The sequence below is a fragment of the Podarcis filfolensis genome (genome assembly GCF_964270895.1).
Source record: "Podarcis filfolensis genome assembly, chromosome: 10".
Taxonomy (NCBI): domain Eukaryota; kingdom Metazoa; phylum Chordata; class Lepidosauria; order Squamata; family Lacertidae; genus Podarcis; species Podarcis filfolensis.
In genome coordinates, this window is record NC_139612.1 from 50,702,924 (window position 1) to 50,728,359 (window position 25,436).

Below are 25,436 nucleotides of genomic sequence, written 5' to 3' on the forward strand. Positions count from 1 at the left end.
CGCACCGAGTACGGTTGTGAAACCGGCCCCCCGTTGCAACTTGACCCGCAGCGCAGAGGTTCCGCCGCAGAAGTGATCCGTCTTTGCCTCAAGCGCTGCTTGGCCAGGAGCGAGTGTGGAAACGCTAGAATTCCTCTTTACAGCTCAGCTTTCCTCAAAACCGATCCCTGAACTGAGGAAGCTTCTTCCTGTCCCTCGTTTCCTAACACACAGGAAATTGTGGCACGTCGAGTACGTTCCGGTGTAAAGTAAAGGTAAATGCGGCAATCAGCATCGAAATTGATGAATATAACATAATAGCTTTTTGGTGAAATTGCTCGAAAGGGAGCAATAGAAACACAAACCGCTGGTATAGATTTCCCCATCAAGGAATCTGCTAATCATCCCCGTTCATCATAATAGAGTAAAATGCAACAAATAAAACTTTCTTTTGTGATTGCACTACAGTATTAGATACTTAACGTTCATGCCACTTCTTTCCTAATTGATTATATATGTTTTGAGAGTTTTTTGATAGGCAGAAGTACAATAGGTGTATGTATAGTTGCCCATTTCTGCATCTCGGCCAGGAAGAGTTTTACCTGTGGGATTTCTGACAAGCAGATGTCACAGACTGCACTGTATAGAAAGCAAGAAAAGAAAGGATTGGTATCCATAGAACAGAACCTACCTGACTTTAGAAATAAACTACTAACCCAGGAATGTTTGAAACGTAACCTGATTCAACCTAGGCACTGCCATTGTGATCATATGCCGTCACTTGGACTGATTCTGGGTGTCTCCTCCTTCCTCAAATGTTGGATCACTACCAATGGTTGGGTTAGCAGTTTAATGCTGCTTCTAACAATATGTTGGCAACCCAACTGGCACCTTGGGCCTACTGCAACCTACTGCATACATCTAGGTGGCAGCAGTTTGTTTTCATTATGCTGCTAAGTATTCCTGAGTCCCAACAACAATGAAGGCAACAGGTACATACTAATGGCTTGTAGTGGCCCCTTTTTGCTTATTGTTAATAGTAATTTTTAATTAAAAACAAACGCTCACACTGCCATGGCTAAAGTAGTATTGCTTTTACATGAAGATGCCAAGTGTGCCCAATAGGCAGCTCATAGGGATAGCTCACAGGGAAACAAATGCAGCTATTTAACTTGATACGCCCTGCCCACAACATAGTGAATATTGGCAAAAGGAGAGATTGTGAACTGTAATGGCAGCCTATTTCCTTCATTTGATATGCCCTGCCCACAGCTGTTCACACCATTGTGAATAGTGGCAGAAGTGGAGCACAGTGGGCGATCCATATTGGGGACACCAGAAGCTGCCATTGGTCCATCTACCATATTGTTTACACCGGAGCAGATCCCTAGGATTTCAGACAGGGGACATTCACAACCCTACCTGGAGATGCCAGGGATTGAACCTGCTATCATCTGCATGCAAATCAGATGCTCTGTTGCAGAGCTATGGCCCTCCCTGGTTCTAAATCTCCCTGGATTTTTGAATTAGTTAGCAATGGCAGCTTCTCATGGGTCTGTGCAGAGCTGAACTTCATTTAGCCATCAGTTGACCTGTTCCCAACTTGGGCTGCAGCGTCCACATTCAAAATAGCCAAGAATAAATGGTCTCTGCAGTTGCATCTTTTTTTGTTTTACTACTTTAAATGAGAGGGAATCTCCACAACATTTTAAATCACAAACAAATTTTAATGAATACGAAATATTAACACACAGAAAAACCCATCTCACAAACCAGTTACATACACTATCTTGCTTTCGTTAAGCTAACAAAAGTAAACATATTTGGATTATTTCAGCAAACAACATGCAGGAGGGACAAGTTAACTGATTAATTTCAACATCCAAAAGGCTGTGAACATTAGCTAAGAAACATTCAAATATTGCTGAATGGACATACCATGCTATATAAAATGCCCCTTTAAAGTCATTTATAAAATCACAAAACAAAGCTTGCTTTCTCTTAGGCCTCTGCATGAGTGTTTTCTAATAAATATTATTGTTTCCCAGGTAAATTAGAATCTTGTGGAGGGACTGTGGCTCTATTTGACTCCTGCAGAGTGCTTAAGAAAACAGAAAAAGATATATACCACAATAAAATGATTACAATAAGGTTTCTTGTGGATGTTTATAACATAACCTAGCCATATCTAAGTCACACGTATTAGTTTAGACTATTTAATATATTTTCCTTTCAAATTTAAGAAAGTATAGAGTTCCCTTATCAGAATTTGGGGTGCTATTGGCTTCTTGATACAATAGTTTGTGCATCAAGTCTTATTATTTATTGTTAACATACGCTTTATATTGCAATAGCTCCCACAAAGCAGAGGTTCTCCAAGTCAGCCTAACAATTTTAAAACGTGAAAAATATATATTAAATTCCTATTCCTTGTAATTGGACATAAAATCTTAGAGCAGCCTTCCTCAGCCTCGTGCCCTGCCAGGTCAGCGGTTAAGGGAACTGGAGTCCTGCAACATCAGGAGAGCAGCAGGCTGGGGAAGGCTATCTTAGTGCAAGGCAAGTGCAGGGCAAGGAACACTCTCTTCCAAAGGCATCTTGAAAAGGATTGTGTGGTTTGAGAGAGTAGTCTGTAGAGTCACATATGGCTATCACTAGCACCACTGAATTCATTGAACTGAACAATAACTGAATACGCATTCACCATTTTGTCATTTTGCTTAATCCCACAGGGAAATCAAAACTTCTAGGAAGGAAAGAAATAATTCTGCCTCTCCCCACCCTCAGGCAGGAAGTCAGCCTTAGCCTGAGATAGCTGAGATATACTTGGTAGAGATTTCAAAAAGAAGGTTGTACATTTCCATTTTTTTTATTTAAAAAATCAAAATTGCCAATAAAACTACAATGCTTTTTATATCAAGGTCCTCTGCGATAGACACATCAAAAACATTGCATGGCAAATGGTTTTGAACCTTACTCCCAAAGTGAATAAAGATTCATTCTTACCAAAAACACACTTTAGGGATATAAAATATCGATTGGGAGTATTTAGAGACTCCCAATTTATATACTTAAAAAGTTTGTTATTGAAAAAGATCACAGTGAATTAGTATTATAAATTGTACTTCCTAGAAGTAATTTTGTTCAAGTCATGATTCATTTCTGGTATAAAAGGGATGATTAGATAACCAAAGTAATGAAGCTTTCCTATATTGAATAGTTTGAGATATGCAAATATATATAAATATATAGTTTGCATATAATAATGCAGGCTCTCAAGCAATCTACTACATCAAAACATTCCTGTGGCTTGCTTGAAAAATGTGCACTTATTACCCTTCCATGTGCCAGCTAGACTATGCAGGGGGTTTGTTTTTTAATACCTCTAAGCAGTTTGGAACTGGGCTGCTATGAAGACTGCTCATGAAGCAGGCAGCAGTTCAGGAGCAATCAGATGAGAGCCATCCCCTTCCACCCCACCCCACAGTTGCCAGCACAGAACCAAAGGAGGGATATGGAGGAATGAAAATAGGGTTTTGTTAACAAGCCAATTTGGAAAAAAAGCGGTGGGGTTGGGATTAAGAGCTTAATATTTTAATTCAGATCAAATCTGAACCACTAACTTCAGTTTTATTGCTCTGAAGGCATTGGAATAAGCATGTTACTAAAACATCAGCAAGCATTTCTCCAATATGTCAAAACTGTTTGCAAGAGAATACATTTACAGTAAGCAAGTGCAATAAATGTTACAATCTGCCATTATAAACAAAATTAATTCTTAAATTTTTTTTTAGTAACTTTGCAGATTCAAGGGACATTTTATTTATATATAGTATCTCTGGTCTAGCCCACTTAGACACACAGATTTATCTCTCTGTAACAGTCATCGTTGCAAGCCATGCACGTTGAGAAGAATACAAATCACAATATAAATACTGTGACCAGGAAGGAACAAAAGAGACCCAAGTATTTCAGTTAGTAGAAGCTTCAGGCTCTGCTTTGCTTGCTTCACTGAAGAGCAGTTTTCGGAAAATACTTGCATAGAATGGTCCATACACCTGTTTATTCAGGTTAACAATGTTGGCATACTGTGATCCAATGGTCTCTATCTCAGTCTGAATCACAGCAAGGCCTCCTGGAATTGTGGGCGTAGACTTTTGAAAGCCTGGTGAAGCAAGCAAGCTTTTCATGTACAAATGAATCCGTTTATCTAGAGGGGGGGGGGAGACACATCACATAATTAGAATTTAAGAAAGTAAGAATTGGCCAGTAGTGAATCTAGCCCAGCATCCTGTCCTGAACCTGAATGCAACTGAACTTTGGCTTGTATCATTCAAGACAGACAGCATAATGTTCTAAATATGAATGAAGTAGGCCCCTTCATGTTTTAACTGCACAAGAAGCATCCATGCATACATAGAAAGAAGCAGCACAACCTCAACACAGGCTCCACCCCCAAACCCATGTGCTAAGAGTGGACAGCTGAGCAAGTGAAGCTTATGTCCATCTATGTGGACAGACCTCCCAGGAATTGAAACCCCGTATGATCAAGTTGCTGAGGAGGTCTACATACATAGGTGTCACTATCTCAAGACACCCACATATAGTGCTGTGGACAGTCTCATCAACCATTTTAAGAAGGTTGGGATTGCAACTTGTTTTGCTACAGTACAGTAGCCTTTGGAAGGTTTCTGCATTTCCGGTGAAGATAAATTTAAATCTGTGTTCCATTCCTGCACTGAAGCGTGGGTTTGCATGTTTCCAACAAGGCCTTGAAGGGGCAGAGACAGAAACCAGGAGGCCAGTCCTTATTACAGCAAGTTGTTTCCTCTGCTCTTTTGAACGTACTCCTTGCGCTTCTGTCCCAGACAGGAGGGGTGGCATTTAGGTATGGTGGGGTTTTTTTTAGAGGGCGAGAAGAACAAGAATGTTCAGGGTGCAGTTGCCTAGACCAGCCAAGGAGTAGTCAGGGAGATTAACCTCCTGTAGTTATTATATAACCACTGCCTTTTTCCTCTGTAGAACTGGTAAGATGACCAGGCAAGGCCAAAGAGTAATAGTAGCAAACCCCACCACACAGATTTAGTTACCCCTGATCTACAGTCAGAAACCCTTCAACCAAACACATGGACAGATCCCTCTGCACACACAGCTCAGCGTGTGGAAGTTCTGTTCACACATAAACGAATGTGTGTAGAGAAAGGTACAAAGTCTGTTGTCCTCCCCAATTGCAGAGATGGGGGCTTACATACACTGATTCCAGACTTCAATCCATTTGAAGTTATCTGTTATACAAAGAACTATAAACTAAGTTTGAACTGCACACAGTGGCTAAGTTCACATGTAATGCCCTAAGCCTAGACGGGATATCATAGCCAGTGTGTTCCTGCTTCAGTCCTGCCACTGCAAGCTAAGCCCTGGTTTGGCTTAGCGTGTCATCCGAAGCCAGATAAACCCACAAGGCATAAGACATAGAACAAACGATTTGGCTACAGCTCCTGGCTTGTCAAGACAAACCATGAGTCCTGATTTGGATGATACACTAAGTCTAACCATGGTTTAGCTCACAGCACTGCAGTAGCAGCAAGACCAGAGGAGAAACAAAGCAGCCACTATCTCTCTAGGAACCTAGGAACCATGGCTTAGTATTACATGAGAACCAGGTCAATGAGGGCAGCCTTTTTCATGCCACAGTATTTGATAATAGTGGCTGGAAATCACAATTTTATTTGAAATCACGACAATGACATATACACTTAAAACATTAAGATGCCTGTAGCCAGTGAGTTAAGTTACTAACCAATTAAGGAGTTGATAGGATTGTCTTCCTCAACGATGTTGCAGAGCTGCCCTACTAAATTTGTTTGCACTTCCTTATTTAGTGGTGGGAAGCCTCTCTCAGTCACCGACTCATTTATTTCACTACACGTACGAATACCTATTGCATTAAGAGCTTCTTTCAAATCAAAACTCCTGCAAAAAGGGGGGTGAGGAGAAAACCATGTTAATTCTATCAGATACTGCCTTTGATTCCTGCCCCCATATTGACATTTCATATAGGTTTTCAGTAAGTTCCAACACTCAAGTCTAAATACTTACTTCTTATTCATTCCTTCAAGTAGCACAAATGAAATCCGCTTTTGTTTGTCTACAAAATCGGGAATGCCCTCAATAACTGCAGCCAACATGTTGCTTGTTATGAGAGACACACACGCTATAACCTTCAACTGATTCAGTTTCTCTGTTAACTCCTGAAGACGACCTTCATCTGTCATTAATGTCTGGAATAAGATGTTTAGAAAAGAGTGTCAACAAAACAGTCAAATCCCCAATGAGACTGAATATAAAGATATGTATTTTACCAGGAGTTCAATTTTTTGTCGGAGGAGTTCATTTAGACCACATTCACATCATACATTTAAGTTATCCCACTTTAAAATAAGTCATGACATTCTCCAAATAAACCTGTGTTCTGAAATTTTTACAGGTTCTGATAATTGTTAAAGGTAAAGGTACCCCTGCCCGTTCGGGCCAGTCTTGCCAGACTCTAGGGTTGTGCACTCATCTCACTCTATAGGCCGGGAGCCAGCGCTGTCCGAAGACACTTCCGGGTCACGTGGCCAGCGTGACAAGCTGCATCTGGCGAGCCAGCGCAGCACATGGAACGCCGTTTACCTTCCCGCTAGTAAGCGGTCCCTATTTATCTACTTGCACCTGGGGGTGCTTTCGAACTGCTAGGTTGGCAGGCGCTGGGACCGAACGACGGGAGCGCACCCCGCCGCGGGGATTCGAACCACCGACCTTTCGATCGGCAAGTCCTAGGCGCTGAGGCTTTTACCCACAGCGCCACCCGCGTCCCCTCATCTGATAATTGTTAGGAGACCCCTATTCCCCTTTCCCGGAGCTACAATTCCCATAGTTCCCTGGGAAGAGGGGCAGGTTGTTAAACCTCTTTGGGAATTGTAGCTCTGTGAGGGGAACAAGGGCCTCCTAAACTCTCAGCAACCTTAACAACCTGCAGCTCCCAGAATTCTTTAGAGGGATGCATAACTGTTTGAAGTGCCATCATGGTGCTTTAAATGCATTGCGTGAATGTGCCCTTTGTCAGATGGATTGATTGTTGAAAGCACACTGAATTGTAACCATCCATGTAACAACTTCCCACTTTTCTTGTGTGCATTTTGGCCTTTTTAATAGTTTATTTTGCATCTTCATTTTTCAATGTGCACATTCCAGCACATAAGAGTTCCTTTGGCTACTTAGCCTTCCTTCCTTCCCACAAACTTGCTGCAAGGCTACTTTCTTCACATGGATATAGAAAACTATGCTCTGGGACTGGTCATGGTGGGTGAGGAGGAAGCTCTTAAATCAGGGCTGGGGATCCTGTGCCCTTCAGATGTTGTTGGGACTCCCATCAGCCCCGGCAAACATGGCCAATGGTCAGGGATGATGGGAGTTGTAGTCCCCCAGCACCTGCAGGGCCCACAGGTTTCCTGTCCCTGTCTTAGTGAGCTTTACCTCAGGAACAGGCTTTTTCTGGTAATCCCACTGCAAGAGTTTCAAGTAGCTGTTTGTTAGCACCGAAGTAGGACTCAGATTTGTTTTGGACATCCCATTAGCACCAGCATGCGAAGATGTTTCACAGGAAAGAGAAGACAATTCATCTTGTATAGATTCCCTTATCCATTCTGTGGTCAAGTCCAGGGCACCTAAACATTACAAGACAGAAACAGAAACTGTTTTATTATTGCACACCTGGGGGAGGCACACTCTATGGAGGAAGGCAAACCCCAAGGCCCTGCTCACAAAAAGGAGGTAGAAGTAGAGAACTGCAGAAAGGCACAGAACAGCTACAGTGCTCTTTGATGGAGATCACATCATAGCAGACCAGTTGCAATTCTGCCTGCATTGTATTATAATGCCGCTGTGTGTATTGCAATGGAGGTAGCGCTCACTGCAGGAAGGAAGCTGCCTGTCTTGTGCCGTAGCCACTGTCAGCACAAGTTCTGCCTGCGCAACAAGACATATAGCATCACAACAGACTGTGTAGCAGGAAGGCAGGGCCTTCTTCTGGAAGAGCAACTGCATTCACATGACAGTTTATTCTTTTTTCATGACTTTCCCCTAACTATATTTGAGTCTCCACACGACATGTTCCTTGAATGTGCTTTAGCTCTCAACCAGAAACAAAGCAACACCCCCCCCCAAATTCTCTGCTCCCCCCATCCCTGACAAAATGGTGCAGCACTCACAGCATCCCCTGATGAAAACACTGCCTGAATATAACATTTCCAAGCACAATTCAAAGTGTTGGTGTTGACATTTAAAGCCCTAAACAGCCTTGGCCCAGTATACCTGAAGGAGCGTCTCCACCCCCATCGTCCAGCCTGGACACTGAGGTCCAGTGCCGAGGACCTTCTGGGGTTCCCTTGCTACAAGAAGCCAAGTTACAGGGAACCAGGCAGAGGGCCTTCTCGGTAGTGGCACCCGCCCTGTGGAACACCCTCCCACCAGATGTCAAAGAGAAAAACAACTACCAGACTTTTAGAAGACATCTGAAGGCAGCCCTGTTTAGGGAAGCTTTTAATGTTTAAAAGATTACTGTATTTTAATATTTTGTTGGAAGCCGCCCAGAGTGGCTGGGGAAACCCAGCCAGATGGGCAGGGTATAAATAATAAAATTAATAATAATAATAATAATAATAATAATAATAATAATAATAATTCCCGCCATCAGTTGTGTCAGTAGGTTGGAGTCCAAGGATTTGCACAAATACTGTATAGCTTGCAGGTCTCTCGTATACTGAATAAGGAGACTTGGCTAACACTCCTGACCCAAAGCATTTTTTAAAGGTTGCTTCTCTGTTATAGTGCCACGAACAGGTTTTAGAAGGTGGCTTAATAGATCAAATTTCTTCCTGTTGGAGCTTTTAATTCATTGAGGACGAAGGAAAATGTAAATCTCCCCTTGGACCTCTTCTTAACTAGAGGCCCCAGGCAGCTGCCTGCATCGCCAGGCCATTGGCTATATACCCGCCTATGTAAACAAAGGACATACTTGGCGTTTCTTCAAGTATATCTTGGAATTTTGCTCTTTCATAATCCACCAAGTTACGCTGGAGATGAGGTCGAAGGCTCCGAATAGTAAAATTAGCCATATCCATTGTCATGAGATCCAGAACGTGGAATATTTGCCTGTAAGAATACAACAAACAAAAGTAGTTTGCAGCCATGTCATCATAGGAAACTTGATTATGTTGTCCTTTCCCCAGCACGCAGCATATGCAGAGACACAGGCTTATCTCAGTTCCCCAGTAGTCCAGTTTGCAAAGGGCAACCGCCCCACGGCTCAAGCATCAAAGATAAATTGCAACACAGCCAAACTATTATTAGACACCACCATGGCAATTCATGAACTTACTCTGTGCATTTGTAGTATCTCTGTGTTAATATAATGCACAGCTTCTAAATGCTCACAAGCAGTGCAATTAAAATATTCTGGTCTACAACCAACTTAAAATAGTGTATTTGCAGTTAAGCCAGCAAAACCCCACTGAAATGATCCAAGGACTCCCCTTCACATCACTGCTTGATTTACCATGTCACAATGGCTTCAATAGACATAGGAAGATAGCATACATCTTAATACAAAATCAGACCCACTTTGAGGTACAGCGGGTGATCAGTGCTTGTAAAGCACTATAGGCAGGGCTTGGCAGCTGCCTGCAAAACCCGTTTGGCTCAGATGTATTTTTGTGTGCCCCACACAAGGAATATGCGTAGAAGCTGGATCCAGTAGAATTAATTTTGATCTTGAAGAGCACGGAGAGCTGAAGGGAGGAACAAGCATCACTCTTGCAACATCCTCCTTCAGCTCTACTTTTCAAAGGAGAAAAAGGCAACCACTCTCACCACCTCATGACCAAGTGGGTAGCAAGTGGGGCATTCGGAGGCTTTGTGGGCATCAGAGGAAGATGTCCATGGGTGCCACATTGGCAAGCCCTCTGTGAAATGATTGCTTCATGGAAAGCACTACTAGATGGAGCAGCATGTTTGAGTAGTAAAACTACAAATGTTAGAATCAATACAAACAAGCAGCATGAAGGGAAATAAAATGCAACAAGGTTGCTGGCCTAGGTGCACCCTCTCGGCAACCCTTAATTTGGGTTTCCTGTTGTTTTTTTGGACTACAACTCCCAGCATCCCTAGCTAGCAGGACCAGTGATCAGTGATGATGGGAAATGTAGTCCAAAAACAGCTGGAGACCCAAGTCTGGATCCCACTCCAGATCACTATATTTGAAAAATCCAAGCTTTTCACCAATTCTTTGAACAATGATAAAGAACAATGTTAAAAAGGAAAACCACACACCAACCTGAACAATACGACAATGTTCCCAGTAGCTTTTAACTGGTTGACGTCATGATCCCTTATTGGAGCACACAGCTTCCCCATGGTGCTAATGACATAGTTTGCGAGACCCTGGATGTCAACTGCATTGTGCTTGGCCTGCTGCCTTATGAGGTCGGCATCAAGAACTTCACAGATTTGGCTTCGCATCCTGTTAGCCCCAGGGTTCAGGAAAGAAAGAAGAATCTGAAATATTTAAACACACACACACACAAATCAAGTAAGGTGCAGCAGATGTAGTTAAACTGGCTCACCGTGGTAATGCAGGCCTTGTGTGAGCACGATTAGAACAGAAGTGTTGCTGTACTGATAAAATTATATAGCTGGACCTAAGCTGACAAGGGAAAAAGAGAAAAAAAGAAACCCAAGGTTAACTCACCTCTTTAATTTCTTCAAACAGCTTGATGGCATGTTCATATTCAGGAGGATCTTCATTCAAGTCTTCCTCCAAACGATCCCAGAATGCCTGGTGCACAATTTGCTTCACCCTTCTAGTCAAGCTGTGGCAGGCAGGAAAATAATGTAAATAGTTAACAGTGTTGACATTTGCACTGAAATGAATGATGCTGAATAAAACACACATTGTATCAGTATATATATGTATTTTTTTCTGTGGTTGATACAACCATGAGAGTCAAAACAACAGCAATAAGCAATCAATTTTTAAATAATGTAATTACATAAAATTCCACCACAGCAGACACAGAGACAAATAAGTGTTTTTTGTTAGCAACTGAGCTGCAGCAGGATGGAAACAGCGCTGCAGGTGACAAACACAGGCTGGAATGAAAACTGATGCCTCCTCACATCCCTGTGGGAGAGGCATTTGGGTTGATGCCAAGGAGTGTTGTGCCAGATTATATAATTTGAAGTCGTGGCAGTGGTCCCACCAGAACAACTGCAGCTAGAACAGAAAACTAGGAAAAAATTGTTCCTGTATCTACCAAAGAGAAAGAATCAGATATGCAATACTGGAAAGTTTCTATGCATATTTAGGTTTTCTTCTTAATTAAACGTGGATATAAACCTCTCCCTCAATCCTGTTTCCATTCCCATAGGAAAATCAGAATGTGTGGAGTCACTTGGTGGATTTAATTTTTTTTAGCTGCCAAGCAGCGGTGATTCATACATTTTAGGTTTAAGAGCCCCTAGTGTCTTTTCTTGCTTTAAAACTGAATTTATTATTTTCCTGCATTTTGCCCTTATTAAAATCTACCTGTTCTGTTGGCCAGGCTGAAACATCTCAGTATACCTGTCCAACCCTAAATGGTAAAAAAACTTGGTTGGGGCCCTAAAGTCCCTTCAGTGAAATTACTAAACCCCTCTTGCTTACCTGTTTGGTGGATGTTCAGTGCGCTCCAAATGAAAGTTTTCGTTTACAGCAATTTCATGAGCCAGAGTCAAGTTTGACAAGTTCCTTGCTGCTGCCATCATTTCATCAAATGTAACCACTTTGGGAGGGCTTGTAGCTGGGACAAAGGAAGGGAAAACATGTTTAGCGTGAAAGCTTAACATGAAAACACTTCAGAGCTTTAGTATTTCTGAATGAGTCCTTTGTAAGTGGAGATGATAAAGGGTGAACCTAATAATATACATAAACACAATTTATATAAACATTCAGCCTCTTTCCATAATGGTAGTTAACTGCTTGGAGCAAAGGTGGAGAATTTTGTAGAGTCTTAGAACTGGAGAGTAGGGAGGGACGCCATGGGTCATTTAGTCCAACCCAATGCAGGAATTTCAACTAAAACATACATCTAGATTTGTGGCCCTCTAGATGTTGCAGGAGAAGGGACGCGGGTGGCGCTGTGGGTTAAACCACAGAGCCTAGGGCTTGCCGATCAGAAGGTCGGCGGTTCGATTCCCCGCGACGGGGTGAGCTCCCGTTGCTTGGTCCCTGCTCCTGCCAACCTAGCAGTTCAAAAGCACGTCAAAGTGCAAGTAGATAAATAGGTACCGCTCCAGCGGGAAGGTAAACGGCGTTTCCGTGCGCTGCTCTGGTTCACCAGAAGCAGCTTAGTCATGCTGGCCACATGACCCAGAAGCTGTACGCCGGCTCCCTGGGCCAATACAGCGAGATGAGCGCCGCAACCCCAGAGTCGGTCACGACTGGACCTAATGGTCAGGGGTCCCTTTACCTTAGATGTTGCAGGACTACAACATCCATCCCTGTTGACCATTGGCCAAACTAGCTGAACCTGATGGGAGTTAAGAACCTAAGAAAAGTCCTGCTGGATCAGGCCAGTGGCCCATTTAGTCCAGCATCCTGTTACTACAGCCATCCAACTGCCTATGGGAAACCTGCAAGCAGTTCCCGAGAGGAATAGCATTCTCCCCACTTGTGATTTCCCACTGCCTCCAAAAAAGATAAGAGAATATGGACTTCATGGAAGATAAAGGCTAGCAACACCCAGACAGCCACTGCTTCCCCACACTGGCCTACAGCTTGGATATTTCTTGTACAGTGAAGCCAGCAGATGAAACCCTTGAAACTGTGTGTGTGTGTGTGTGTGTGTGTGGCGGGGTGGGGTGGGGTGGGGTGGGGTGGGGGAAACCAAATGCAAACATCAATTTTGCACACAAGGTAGTCGTTCTCAAATTTCCTGCCATATGCACCAGTAGCTCATGCTAGCTTACAAGCTGGAGAGCCGGGCTTGCTTGAAGAGTCACTGGTGAAACTCTGCCTTGAATATTCAGAGTCGCTGGAAGAAGAAGCTGTGCTTTCGGAGAACCGGGAAGAATCGCAGTCACCATTCTGCTCATCGTTGAGAGGCATTTTGGGATCGCTTTTGTCAATACAGTACACAGAACCTGGGGTGAGGGAACATATTGAAGTCATCTAGACCTGTTCAGGTGGACTTTTTTTTTTTTTTACAAAACGAACTTCATTTTTTTAAATTATTATTATTAGAAGGTGGAATCCAGGTTAGTGCTCTTGCACCACTCACAGAAGTGCTTTTGATCCAATGGACAAAGCCATGACCCAAAGGAGAGGCATGAGGATTTTGCCAATAAGTGCTTCCCATTCCAAGGCCATCCATGCCATTTTTCACCCTGTTTGTAGGGGGTCCCCCAAACCTCTGAAGTCAATCTTCTTTTTTAAAAAGTATTGCGGCTGAAGAGGAAGGAGGAATCTGCCATAAATAAAACCCTTTCCCCCTCTTTTCCATTAGCAGAGGGCATTCACTGGATCTAAAGTCCTTCCACAAGCAAGTGGATGGTGCCCTAAGTCACTATGCACAGATGTCATTTCACAAAACAAGCAATGGTTGCCTGTTGAAACAGAATTTAGTTAGTTTAGTTTTGGTATGAAGCTGAATCAAGCCATACTAAGCCTGTTTGGCCTTTGGTTTTCATAACAAGCATATACAGTATAGAGCTTGGATGTTTTAGAAATAGCTCTTAAACAAAAGCACACAAAACGGCTGTCTCCATGGGGCAAGGTCATAGCTCACCATGCAATCAAAGCTTTTTCTCCCCACCAATATATTTTGTTTGATAAGAAGCAATTAGTCCTTTGGAGTGGGGGACGGGGGGACTTTAAATGAGGACTTTGAAGGTGTGTGTGAGGGGAATTCTTTGTCACCGAGTAAAACATCAGACTAACCTACTTAGGCCAGCAGCTCACAGAATGTGACTTTTGCAATTGTGCGGAGATAGATGCAGTTCTCCTGCAAAACAAAAAAAAAAAGAACCGCACCTGGAAGTTACCAGATTAAATACTGAACATTTATGTAACACAAGGATGCAAAGGTGCATACATTATTGTTGCAATTCTTGTAACGAAACTGTTAAGTAGCACACTATTTCCCATCTATTTTGCAGCTGGGAGAGGCAGGGCTAAGGCAAACACAATGGCTTGCCAAAGTTAGGGTTGGGCATTGGGCTGCTTGTGTATTGTGAAATAATGGTCGCACTTGAAAAAGAGTTAACTCAAATTCAACCCTTCCCAGGAATTTAACAGATCAGAGAGTCATCGGGGAAGGGCTGTGGCAAAGGGGCAGAGCACCTCCTTGGCATGCAGAGGGTCCCAGTTTCATCCCTTGGCACCTCCAGGTAGCACTGAGAAAGACCCCTATCTGAAATCCTGGAGATTTATATGGTAGTAATGCTGCTGCTGCAACCCACCTTAGATCAGGCTACAACCTAACAGCAAGTCCTAACCCACCACCTAACCCACCAGCCGGCATAGCCAATGGCGAGGAATCATGGGCATTCTAGTCCAATGAAATATGGAAGCCACAGGTCCATGGCTCCTCCAGCAACCATGGCTAGCTGGTCATAGGTTAATGACTGGGACCAGAAGGCCTGAATAGATTACATCGACTCCAGCCTGACTGCACTGGTTACCAATTTGTTTCTGGGCTCAATTCAAAGTGTTGGCTTTTAAATCCCTATCGCAGGATTTCCCAAATGTGGGTCTCCAGCTGTTTTTGGACTACAGTTATCATCCCTGACCACTGATCCTGCTAACCAGGGATGATGGGAATTGTAGTCCAACAATAGCTGGAGACTCACATTTGGGAAGTTATAGGGCTGAAGACCACAATACCTCAGGGAATGCTTTTTTCCATATGAACCAACCCAAACCCTGCAGTCTTCAACAGAAGCCCTTCTCTGTGTTCCCCACCCAAAGGAGGCGTGAATGGTGGCCACATGAGAATGGACCTTTCAGGGTTGACTCCATCTATGGAATGTTCTTCTTAGGGAGACATGTCTGACACCATCTCTGCCAGTCTTTAGGTGCCAGGCCAAGTCCTTTTTATTTACTCAGGCCTTTGGCTAATCAATGTGGCCTCCTACGGTGGTTTTCCTATATTGTGTTGTGGGTTAGAAACTCAGGTATATAAGCTAGGTGCCAAATTGCTCCTTTAACCAGGGTTACAGTCACCAAAACTGAATGCCTAGTTGCCATTTTGGGGCCAGACGGCTCAAAAGTCATATCTTTCAATACAACCTTTTGGTTCCCAAAATTCATTCTGATTGTGCAGATAAAGTATCATTAATAGAATTCTACAGAATGTGTTGCTAGTGTGTGAAAATAATCAAGATCCAAGGATCTCCAAGAATGCACCTCCAGATGATGGAGATATCAGGCGCCATTTTGGCACCTGGGCATCTTCACTTGGTCGCAGGTGGCCGGTAGCCAGGTGCAAAATGTGCCTGGCGAATTTCAAACGCTGGTGGGTAGGAATTGTCTTTATGAAACATGTTACTAAATGAGCCTTTTGCATTGTTTACTGACATTGCTGTTATGTCTTGCATTTTATCCTGTCAAGTTACCTTGAGGCTTTTTATCGTTTAAAATGACGGAGAGATGTTTCTGTTCCTTTTTCTCTTTGCAGATGTTGGCACTCAGAGCAGGTGGCCATTAGGAGAGGCTTTGTCTCTCCCCGCTCCCCCCCCCCCCCGCTGTGCTGAAAGCAAATAGCTCTCACTCCTACTCTGGCTAGCAAATGACACCACAATGCTTTCTTTTTTTGAAGCTGCCACCTACACAGCAATCAGCTTTGTGAAATATTTGACAATGTTTAACCACAATCAAATAATAAGCAGTCAAAAGACCAGTCAATTAATTGACAGGCCATTCGAAGATCACCTAACTAAAGGCTCATTCGCACTATACATTTAAAGCATTTAAGCAGCCATGTCTTCCCCAAAGAATACTGGGAACTGTAGTTTGTTGAGGGTGCTGAGGATTGCTAGGAGATCCCTGTTCTCCTCACAGAGCTACAATTCCCAGAGCGGTTTAACAAGCAAACCCTCTTTCCAGGGAACCGTAGCTCTGGGAGGGGAATAGGGGTCTCCTAACAATTCTGCAAGGGACGCGGGTGGCGCTGTGGGTTAAACCACAGAGCCTAGGACTTGCTGATCAGAAGGTCGGCAGTTTGAATCCCCGCCATGGAGTGAGCTCCCGTTGCTTAGTCCCTGCTCCTGCCAACCTAGCAGTTCGAAAGCACGTCAAAGTGCAAGTAAATAAATAGGTACTACTCTGGCGGGAAGGTAAACGGCGTTTCTGTGCGCTGCTCTGGTTCGTCAGAAGCGGCTTAGTCATGCTGGCCACATGAACCGGAAGCTGTACGCCGGCTCCCTCAGCCAATAAAGCGAGATGAGTGCCGCAACCCCAGAGTCGTCCGCGACAAGACCTAATGGTCAGGGGACCCTTTACCTTTACCTTTAACAATTCTGCAGCATACTGCAACTCCCATAATTATTAGGGGGGGGGGCATGACTGTATAAAGTGGTATCATACTACTTTAAATGTATGTTGTGAATGTAACCAAAGTTCAAAATAAGGACAGATTTGGACAAGCCACTATCCAGCATAGCTGCTCACTTGGCCCCTGCTCTCATTTTTGGGGAGCCAGTGATAGAAAGAGCACCTCCAAACACTTCACACAGATAGTAGGGAGAAGCTTCTGCATCTCAGGATTTAATGTGGTGAAATCACTTCCTGTGCCAAGGAACAGCAATCATTTTCAATGTGGCTCAGGTAGCTCTACAACAAAAAAGATTTCCAGGCATGCACCTGAGTCAACACGTGTAAGACAGGAAGCAAATATGTCATCATCCCATTAAAAACAACCAAATGGAATTTAGATTTTCACATGGTGCAAATGACTCAAGCTATTTCATAGCTAACCAGCCAGCAGACATATACTTGCATGAAGTGCCAGAGTTAGGTGTCTTGTTTACAGTCAACAAATCTGCCAGGTGTCCCTTACTTTTAAGGAACATCCCATATTCTGAAACAAAAACCATTACAGAATGCACAGAATGTAGCTTTCCTTTAAAATATATGTGGCAATATGCAGAGCAGAAAGCCACAACTCAGGTGTCCTGTGTTTTCACACATCTACCCTAGAGCACACAAAACCCGTTTTTTCAAAAGCTACAAATCACTGTACAGAGAAACAGAAAAAACGCATCTTAGTCTCAGACTCATGGGTTTGAGCCCCACATTGGGCAAAAGATCCCTGCACTACAGGGGGTTGACTAGATGACCCTCGTGGTCCCTTCCAGTTCCAATTTGATAATTAAACAAATGATCTTTAAATAAATCAACCACTTCCTGTGAAACATCTCAAAGCAATTTAACACCTACGATTAAAAACATATATATGAAGCAATTTCATATATAAAAACAATTTCTTATTGACAAAGCACTCTTTGGATTCCCATAGGCATCACTTTAGATCTGAGTAAGATTTTTTTAAAGAGATCTATCAGAACAATCTGTACAGCATCTTGGACACCAGATACTAGCTGACTGCTAAGGCTAGCACCGGCCAGAAAACTGTAGCGGGCAAACTTGCAATCTGTGCATATTTGACACAAGGATATATCAGGGACCTAGTGAGGGACTAAAAATAGACTCAAGACTCATGGCCAAAATAAAAGAAAGGAGAGGCATATGATCAGGAGCTCTAAGAGTTTCATTCATTCATCCTAATAGACACATACTGGATATCGTTTAGCTTCCGCTGAAGAAAAAATATCAGATATACTGGATAAGCTCTTAACCTAAATACAGCCTCACTAGCCCATCATCATGTTCTTTCTTTTGAATGGACAGTGAAATGGCAATCACCACTCACGTTTCTCCCATATATTTATTTATTATCGTGTCAGGCCATCTCTTAGGAGCAAAGTCCTCATATGGCAGCTTCCATGAAAAACAACAATATACTTAAATCGAACACAGAGATATCAAAAATATGAAACAACTGCTGGAAGAATAAAACCAGTTAAAACATCTAGTGTCATTTCAACAACAGTTCACACCAAGAGAACCAGCTTAAGAGTTTGAGGGGGAAGCAACCTGAAATATGTCATTACAGGCTCACAGGCCTGTGGTGAAGGGGCCACATGTCCCCCAGCTGTGGTTCCACTGCTGAAAAGGCCCCATCCTTTATGCTCACTTCAATGGCTGTTGTATGTGAAGGGCCTCCAAAGCTGATCTTCAGGCAAGGGCAGATTCATACATGTGAAGGTGCTTCTTTAGGTAATCTGGTCCCAAACTACATAGGTAAACTGTACCCAGAAATGTACCGGCAACCAGAGCAACTTGTACAATATTGGTGCTATGTGCTCCAACCACTTGGCCATCACCAACATCTGTTTGGAGGCAGATGTTTTACACCAGTTGAAATATCTCAACCATGCTAATCAAGCCTGGTTCTCATTAATGCCATAGTACAGTCGTACCTCGGCTCCCGAACACCTTGGGAGTCAAACGTTCCTGCTCCCGAACAATCGAAAACCGGAAGTGATTGTTCCAGTTTTTGAACGTTCTTTTGGAAGTTGAACATCCGGTGGAACTTCCACGGCTTCCGATTGGCTGCAGGAGCTTCCTGCAGCCAAGCAGAAGCTGTGCTTTGAAAGTCGAACATTTTGGAAGTCGAACGGACATCCAGAACGGATTCTGTTCAACTTCCGAGGTACAACTGTAAGGTTATAATGTTTATCTACAGCGTGTGTCTGCAGTAGAAGATGTACTTGGGCTAGCTTGCCCATTCTACCTGCTCAAGAGTTGTTCCGCAAACAGAATCCGATCCAATTCATTGGAGGCAATGTTTTCGACACTTGGTGCATTTGAGAACATTAATCAGATGCCCAGCAGGTCTACAGACGGAGACAAAGAAAATAAGAGATTTATGATCAGTGCCTGCAATTGAATTGTGTGATGCACCTTCTGAGCAGGAGCTGCCTTGTCTTCATGGGAAGACAAGGAGACCGATTCTGTGATCATTAAGCCCGAACATTGAGATTTCCATGAACAAATTCAGTTTTGGGTACCTCTGTATGCTATTCATCCATCTATTCCTACAGCAGCCTGTGCCTCTAGCGAGTTCCAAGCAATTACTTTGGGTGCGCTGGGAAGGAGCAGAAGGTTGGTAGCTAATGCTCTGCATAACTCTCATTGGTCCATTATAGTTCAGTACACAGACTTGCAGTGGCTCTCCGGGGTCTTAGTCAGGAGCCTGTCTAGAGATTCTGGGGATCAAATCTGGGACCTTCTGCAATCAAAGCAGGTGCTGTACTTTTGAGCTGTGGTTCTTCCCATGACCTGCCAATTCTCCATGGTACTTGATGACCAGATCAGATGTCTTTCTCCTTTGCTGATTTTTGGCTGCCTCTTGGCCCTCCTCATGGGGATTCTCCCAGAACTCCAATCAGCCCTCATCTTTCTCCTCTTGGGACCTGTGCCTCGTTATTAGTGTGACCTGGTTATTAACAGCTCATCATGGGCATTAGGGTAAATGGACTGCCAGTCAAATCGACTCTTCCCTCTCTTCAATCAATGACTTCGTTAACAATCAGCGCTCCACGCTTTCATGTTTGGTGCAGACAAAAACCAATCGATTTCAAGCAAAACCCACCCAAGAGCTACTGCAGCGTGGCCTCCATTCATTTCCATCGGGCCTCTGTGCAAAGGCTATAAAGGACCCAACAGAAAGGTCTGCTCCAAGTACATATAAACCAAGTGAGCCTGGTCTGGAAAGCGGGGCAGATCATCTCGAGGGGATACAGACTAGGGGGAAGTAAGCAGTAGGCATGGAAGGGTTCTGCACTTCTCACCTGTACACTGTTTTTACTCTTTATATCATACACCACCATCACAACACACACACTTGTGATACATACTTTAAACTGACCCACATTTAAAGTGATTGCCCTGCCACCATCGCACCTAATCTGGCTCTCCAGTGAATGGAAATTGGACAGCACCTTAATCCCATATTGCAATAATTCCACAGCTACTGATAATTAAGTGCAATTTTCACTTCAAACGTCTACTACTCAATTTGGTGATCTACATTCGTGTAAACATCAGAAAGGGTCTTTCTAAAAATGGGACACGCTAATGGTTGGTGGCACTCGGGAGACTTCATTTGACAAACAAATTAGCCTTCTTCGAAAAGACTGTACAGGCAAAAGGATTGTTCTACACTGAATAATATTACAAGGCTTTTTAAATAGGGGATTCTGGTATATTTTTTAACCTATATTCTTTGTTCTTCTGTCCAGTTAATGCCGTTTACTAAGCTTAGGTTCTTACTGGGGTTTCCCTTGGTTTTTCTTAGGGCTGCAACAGACAAGGTGTGGATAATCAGTAACTGGATCGCCTGACACTCCCCCCCCCCAAGAAAGTAGTGTCTATTTTGAACTGAGCCGTACATGAGGAGTGGAGCCTTAACCCTTCCTTCCCTGTCCCACAGTACTGTTTTATACATCTAAATTGTTTATCCAACATTGCCTTGGGGCCTCCAGTAGAAAAAATACAAACACGTTATTTTAAACAAAATAGCTGTAATTCTCTGCAAATGTAAGAGTAGAAAAACCTCATGCAAGAAAATTCTGTAAATGCAATGTTGCAACATTTGTTGCAGATTTTCGGTTTGGAATTTCTCTCTCCTGGTGTTAGCAACTTGCAAAACATGCTTACATGGGAGTAAAGCCCATTGAACCCAGTGGGATTTGCTTCCGAGCAAAAATAAAAATGCAGACGATTTTGCTGGCTGTCATCAGTAAGGGACCAGCAGCAAAATGTTGCTGTTGGTCTCCCCTCCTGAGAAGAACCATCGGGATTCCAACCAGCCAGCCTTTCCCTTACAGCTACGCATTCCACTCTCCCTGCCGTCCATGGTCTTCTATTTAATGTTTCCAAATTATACTCACCACTGTCAAGTTACTGAGGATGCTCCATCTTCATTGGGCTGTTTTGGCAGTTTCTCTCCCCACCCCAGTATAAAGTTGTTTTGTACTTCTTCAGGGGTCTCCTGAAGGGTTGTAGTGCTGTGATGGGTTCAATCTCTGGCTAGGGTTGGGAAAGACCCCTGCCAAAACTGGGGGAGAGATTCTGTGAGCTGATGTAGACAATACTGAGCTAGATGGACCATCCAGGTGGTTTGACTTGGTATGAGGAAGTCTATTACTTTCATTTTCCTCTGTGGTTTTGCTTCATTGCTGTTACCAGTTACCACTTGAGTTCACTATTAGATGGAAGAGATATTTGACTTGCTTTTTGATCTTTTTAACCCATATATGTTTCCCCAGATAACCAGGCCTGCCTCATCCCATCTCCTGCCATTCCTACTAGCCTTGTGACCCAGTAAGCATAGTTTGGGTTTGTCACATTGGCTAATTCAGCTTAGATCCACTAATAGCACATCCCGTCATCCCATTGCTTTTTGCTGAGCTAATCACAAATCTGCTTAAGAGACCTTTGAGTGTTCTGCCGTGGAGGACATACCGCAAAGGGCTTTTTTGCCTATATCACTTTATTTTACCCATATATAGTACAGAGAAATACTTCTCCAATACTAAGATTGGAGACAGTAATGACTTTTAAATGCCTCTTAAAAACTTAACCTAAGCTTCCTAGACTCTGACAAAAAATTATTTCTTTCTTGTACAGTATTCAGCTTTATTTGTGACATACAGGTATATATTGCTTTTATCTTCTTTTTAAGAATTTGCACTGAATGTTATTGTGCTTTTATTACTTTTATGTAAACTGCTTAGCCATTTTTATTCTATCATCATGGCAGTCACAAACTAGCCCTGTTGTTCATTCTCATGTTATTAAACAGAACACAGTAATTCTGATCTGGAAATTATGTATTTTATATTGTAATTTTACGTTGTGAACTGCCCTGAGGTCTACAGGTAAAGGGCAGTATACAAATGTTAACACCACCACCACCACCACCACATTTCTGGGGCAGGGTGGTGGTGGTGTACCCTGGGTCTAACCACTCATCTGGGGTAAGTTACCCGCACTCCCAATTCAGGATCTTCACTCCTCCTATCAGTCCAGCCTATGTCAACCCGATTCTTAATCTTTTGACATCCTCATGAATGCTGAGGCTCAGGAAAGTTTGTAGACGCCTGCAAACGCAAAACTTAAAAAGAAAAAAGGCCATTCGAGCGGAGGCTTAGTTCAGAATAAATACGCATAGGATCAGACTGCGCAATTTGGCAGCCTTCTCCTGCCTCGCTCCCCGAAATCGCCAGCGCTCAGCCGTCGAGCAAGATTTGCGCGAGCAACAGCGGCTCTCGCTGGCCCCCATTTAGGCGAGCTGCCCGAAGCTCCTCCTCTTCCTCCATCTGTTTCAGTTATTCCCTCCCCACAAATGTATTTTTGGCAGTTACTCGGAGGTACGAGTGCTTTGGCATTGACCGACCAAAACAAAAGCAGCGTTTCCAAGGAAAGCATTTAAACACACAGACACACACAGAGCCTCCAATTTACCCCTTTCCTACCCCCTTCGCCGTTGCCTCTGCTAACATCTGTTTTGTTTTCTTTGTTAAACACACAATCTTTTCTTTAAAAAACAAAAGCATCTGCCGGTTCCTTAATTATACACCCCAGGAAAATCGGGGGGAAGGGAGAGACGAGAGGAGAAACTTTAGGGGCCTATTTTTATTTTGTTTAAGACACGCAACCACAATAAGGCTTGCAAACCACGAGCGCTCCCCGCCGCCGGTTCTGCAAGAGGACAGCGGGGTTGTTTACCACCACCGCTCGGAGCAAAGCCTACTGCCCTAACCGCCATTACTCAGGTGTAAGCGCACTGAATAACAGGACGGCTCACTTGCAAAAGGACGGTCATAGGATCGAGCGGCAGGGCTTGTTCTAATCTTGAAACAGAGAGAAAATAAGTCACCTTGAACTCCCCCCTCCCAGCCGCGCTGAATCCAGCTCTGGAATATCCCTCTGCAAGCCAAGATTCCATCACACTGGGAGCTGAAGTGCGGGGGGGGGGGAGAAAATGCGGAGCTGAACCGGATTATAGATAAATTCCCCCGGGGAGGTGAGAAAAGAGGTGAAAGAGATGGAAGGGACCTGCTTTCTTCCCGCCTCCCCCCCCAAAAAACCGCCCGATCCACTCACCCCAAGAGAGCCTCAGGCAGGGTCAGCCTTAACCCCCCTTTGCTCCTGCTGCTACTCAGCCGTTCTCACCGGGGCTTTAACTCCCTCCCCCCGCTTCACTTAGTTATACATAGTCCCCGGGTGTCTATTAGCAAGCTGCCTGGACGCTTCCACTTCCCTGGGGAGAGGGGGGGGGAAGGAAAGAGATTTAATCCCGTATGCGGCAAAGCTCTGTCGGCACGGAAGAGAGAGAAGGGGGGGAACAATGGATTTCAGGCTATTATCAAGCAAGGTGCATAACTCAAATCGTGGGGAACGAGGAAAGTGGGTCCATAAAGCAGGGCTCTTTCTCCACCCCCATAGGGTGAAATGCTGCTTTCCCGGCAGAGGGGAGGGGACTGAGCGGTGTTTACGGAAGGAGAGCCGTGTCCTCAGTTCTCCCTTGGCTGCTGGGATGGTGGGTTTCCTACTAGTCCGCCCGCCTCCCGCCGCGGGTCTTGGGCTGCTGCCAGCATTGTGGCCAACGCAGACCTCTCTCCTCTTCGCCATCCCGCGCTCCGTCCGGGCATCGCGAGCCTTTGCTGCTTCCAAGCCGGCGCCAAGCAAGGAGCCGCTGCCTATGTGGATGCTCACTTCATATTGCTTTTATCTCCGCTCAGCCTTCGCCAAGCTGGTGCCCGCCAAACGTTTTGGACCACAACTCCCGTCAGCCCCAGCCAGGGCAGCTTAGTGACGTGGGAGCCGCGGAGGGCGCTAGTTTGGCAAAGGCTTTCGGATTCTCTGCCTAAAACAATCGTGAGCTGGTTTGGAATTATCTAAATAAAAACATGTTTTTGGACCGGGGATCAGGGCCGATCCACTCATGAGACAAGGTTGAGGTGACTGCCTCTGGCGGCAGGATCCACAGGGGCAGCAGATCCCGATACAGCAGACTCTGATGTAGCTCTTATCACACCTTCTTCCTTGGCCGGGGGCACCATTTTGTGGTTCACCTAAATGACTTGGGCCGGCCCTATTGGGGATGGACACCAGCTGGATGGGAAAAGAAGAATTTGACACAGAAGATCTAAACCCCCCCCTTATTTTTGTATTTTGCCTTTATTTGATCCTGCAGGACAAGGCAGTGTGCATGGGCTTCCAAAGCTGTCTCCCATCTGACCTGCTTAGCTGAAGCTTGGGGTTTCATGTGCCTTCACACCAGTTAGCCCCAATAGCTAAATGGCTCTTCAGTGTTGAGAGATGTTATATCAATGAATACCAGCTGTCGGCAGCATTAGGAGTGGATTTGCTGAAGGAATCTGATCAATTTTTGATGGAAACAGGATGCTAAACTAAATGAACTTTTTTGTTTGATCAACAATACTTCATGTTTCCTCACCCTAAGCATTTCAGTATTGCAGGAGAACTGTCAATGTTTTTGTGTGATCCAAGGATGAAATATTTGTTTGGTAACAAAATGTAGTTTGAAAAAATCCTGCTTCTGGAATGCAGAGTTAAATTTAAACTTAGCACCATGTTGCAGGGAAAGACATTTCATGTGGAAAGTTTTGAATAGTTTCTGCTACTATTTAAAAAACCTAGTGTAATAAAAAATCTGCACAGGGACTATATTATGCAATCAACGTGTTTGTTGTTATGACCAACCTACTCCTTGTTAGAATCAACTCTGAGTCATGAGCTTATGACTCCACCTACTTGGAAGACAGGATGCCAAACTAAGTTATCAGAGTTACCCAAGACTTCAGACACACTCCAGTATCACAGAAGCAGCATATGATGTTTCTCTTTTCCGCCCAGTACAGCTATTACAGCAAATACAGGCGACCTGTTTTCTTTAAGTATATACTTTTGGGAATAGATCTCTCTTCAAAATAAGAGCATGTTTTATGTTATAAATAATGTGCTGCTCAGATTTTTGGGGGGTGTTTTCCAATCTACTTCTCATCAATAAAAATTTGAGTGCGGCACAAGTACAGTGGTACCTCGGGTTACATACGCTTCAGGTTACATACGCTTCAGGTTACAGACTCCGCTAACCCAGAAATATTACCTCGGGTTAAGAACTTTGCTTCAGAATGAGAACAGAAATCGTGCTCCAGCGGCGCAGCGGCAGCAGGAGGCCCCATTAGCTAAAGTGGTGCTTCAGGTTAAGAACAGTTTCAGGTTA

At 43.9% G+C, this 25,436-nt stretch overlaps 1 protein-coding gene and 1 long non-coding RNA gene across 8 annotated transcripts; one reads left to right on the forward strand and one right to left on the reverse strand.

The window, feature by feature from the left end:
* Positions 1-115: 115 nt before the first annotated feature.
* LOC310743723 lies at positions 116-10,984 on the forward strand. Its single transcript, XR_014539188.1, has 2 exons — positions 116-248; positions 10,790-10,984. It is a non-coding gene; the product is annotated as an uncharacterized lncRNA (long non-coding RNA).
* Positions 1,686-23,572, reverse strand: TCP11L2 (t-complex 11 like 2). Of its 7 annotated transcripts, XM_083574122.1 has the most exons (13): positions 23,064-23,138; positions 21,073-21,386; positions 18,912-19,014; positions 13,997-14,060; positions 13,027-13,200; positions 11,723-11,858; positions 10,769-10,889; positions 10,355-10,575; positions 9,038-9,174; positions 7,498-7,688; positions 6,079-6,260; positions 5,780-5,952; positions 1,686-4,189 (listed from the first exon to the last, which is right to left on the reverse strand). In XM_083574122.1, exons 5-13 carry the CDS (start codon positions 13,163-13,165, stop codon positions 3,951-3,953), a joined length of 1,539 nt encoding a protein of 512 aa, XP_083430248.1. In that variant the 5' UTR covers positions 13,166-13,200; positions 13,997-14,060; positions 18,912-19,014; positions 21,073-21,386; positions 23,064-23,138; the 3' UTR covers positions 1,686-3,950. The 7 variants fall into 7 exon arrangements, with proteins under 7 accessions (XP_083430248.1, XP_083430247.1, XP_083430250.1 ...); XM_083574121.1 differs by lacking the exons at positions 21,073-21,386; positions 23,064-23,138 and adding an exon at positions 23,291-23,572; XM_083574124.1 differs by lacking the exons at positions 21,073-21,386; positions 23,064-23,138 and adding an exon at positions 23,291-23,435 and having other exon boundaries at positions 14,001-14,060.
* Between the last annotated feature and the right edge of the window lie 1,864 nt (positions 23,573-25,436).

Excerpts from the sequence above, each read along its gene's own strand:
- TCP11L2 (XM_083574121.1), bottom strand. The coding sequence starts at position 13,165 with ATGCCTCTCAACGATGAGCAGAATGGTGACTGCGATTCTTCCCGGTTC. Across the intron at positions 11,859-13,026 it reads CAAGCCCGGCTCTCCAGCTT|CTACAAGCCCTCCCAAAGTG; the intron begins GTAAGCTAGCAT and ends CCTTTGTCCCAG. Across the intron at positions 6,261-7,497 it reads AGAAAAAGCCTGTTCCTGAG|ACATTAATGACAGATGAAGG; the intron begins GTAAAGCTCACT and ends ATCTTATTCCAG.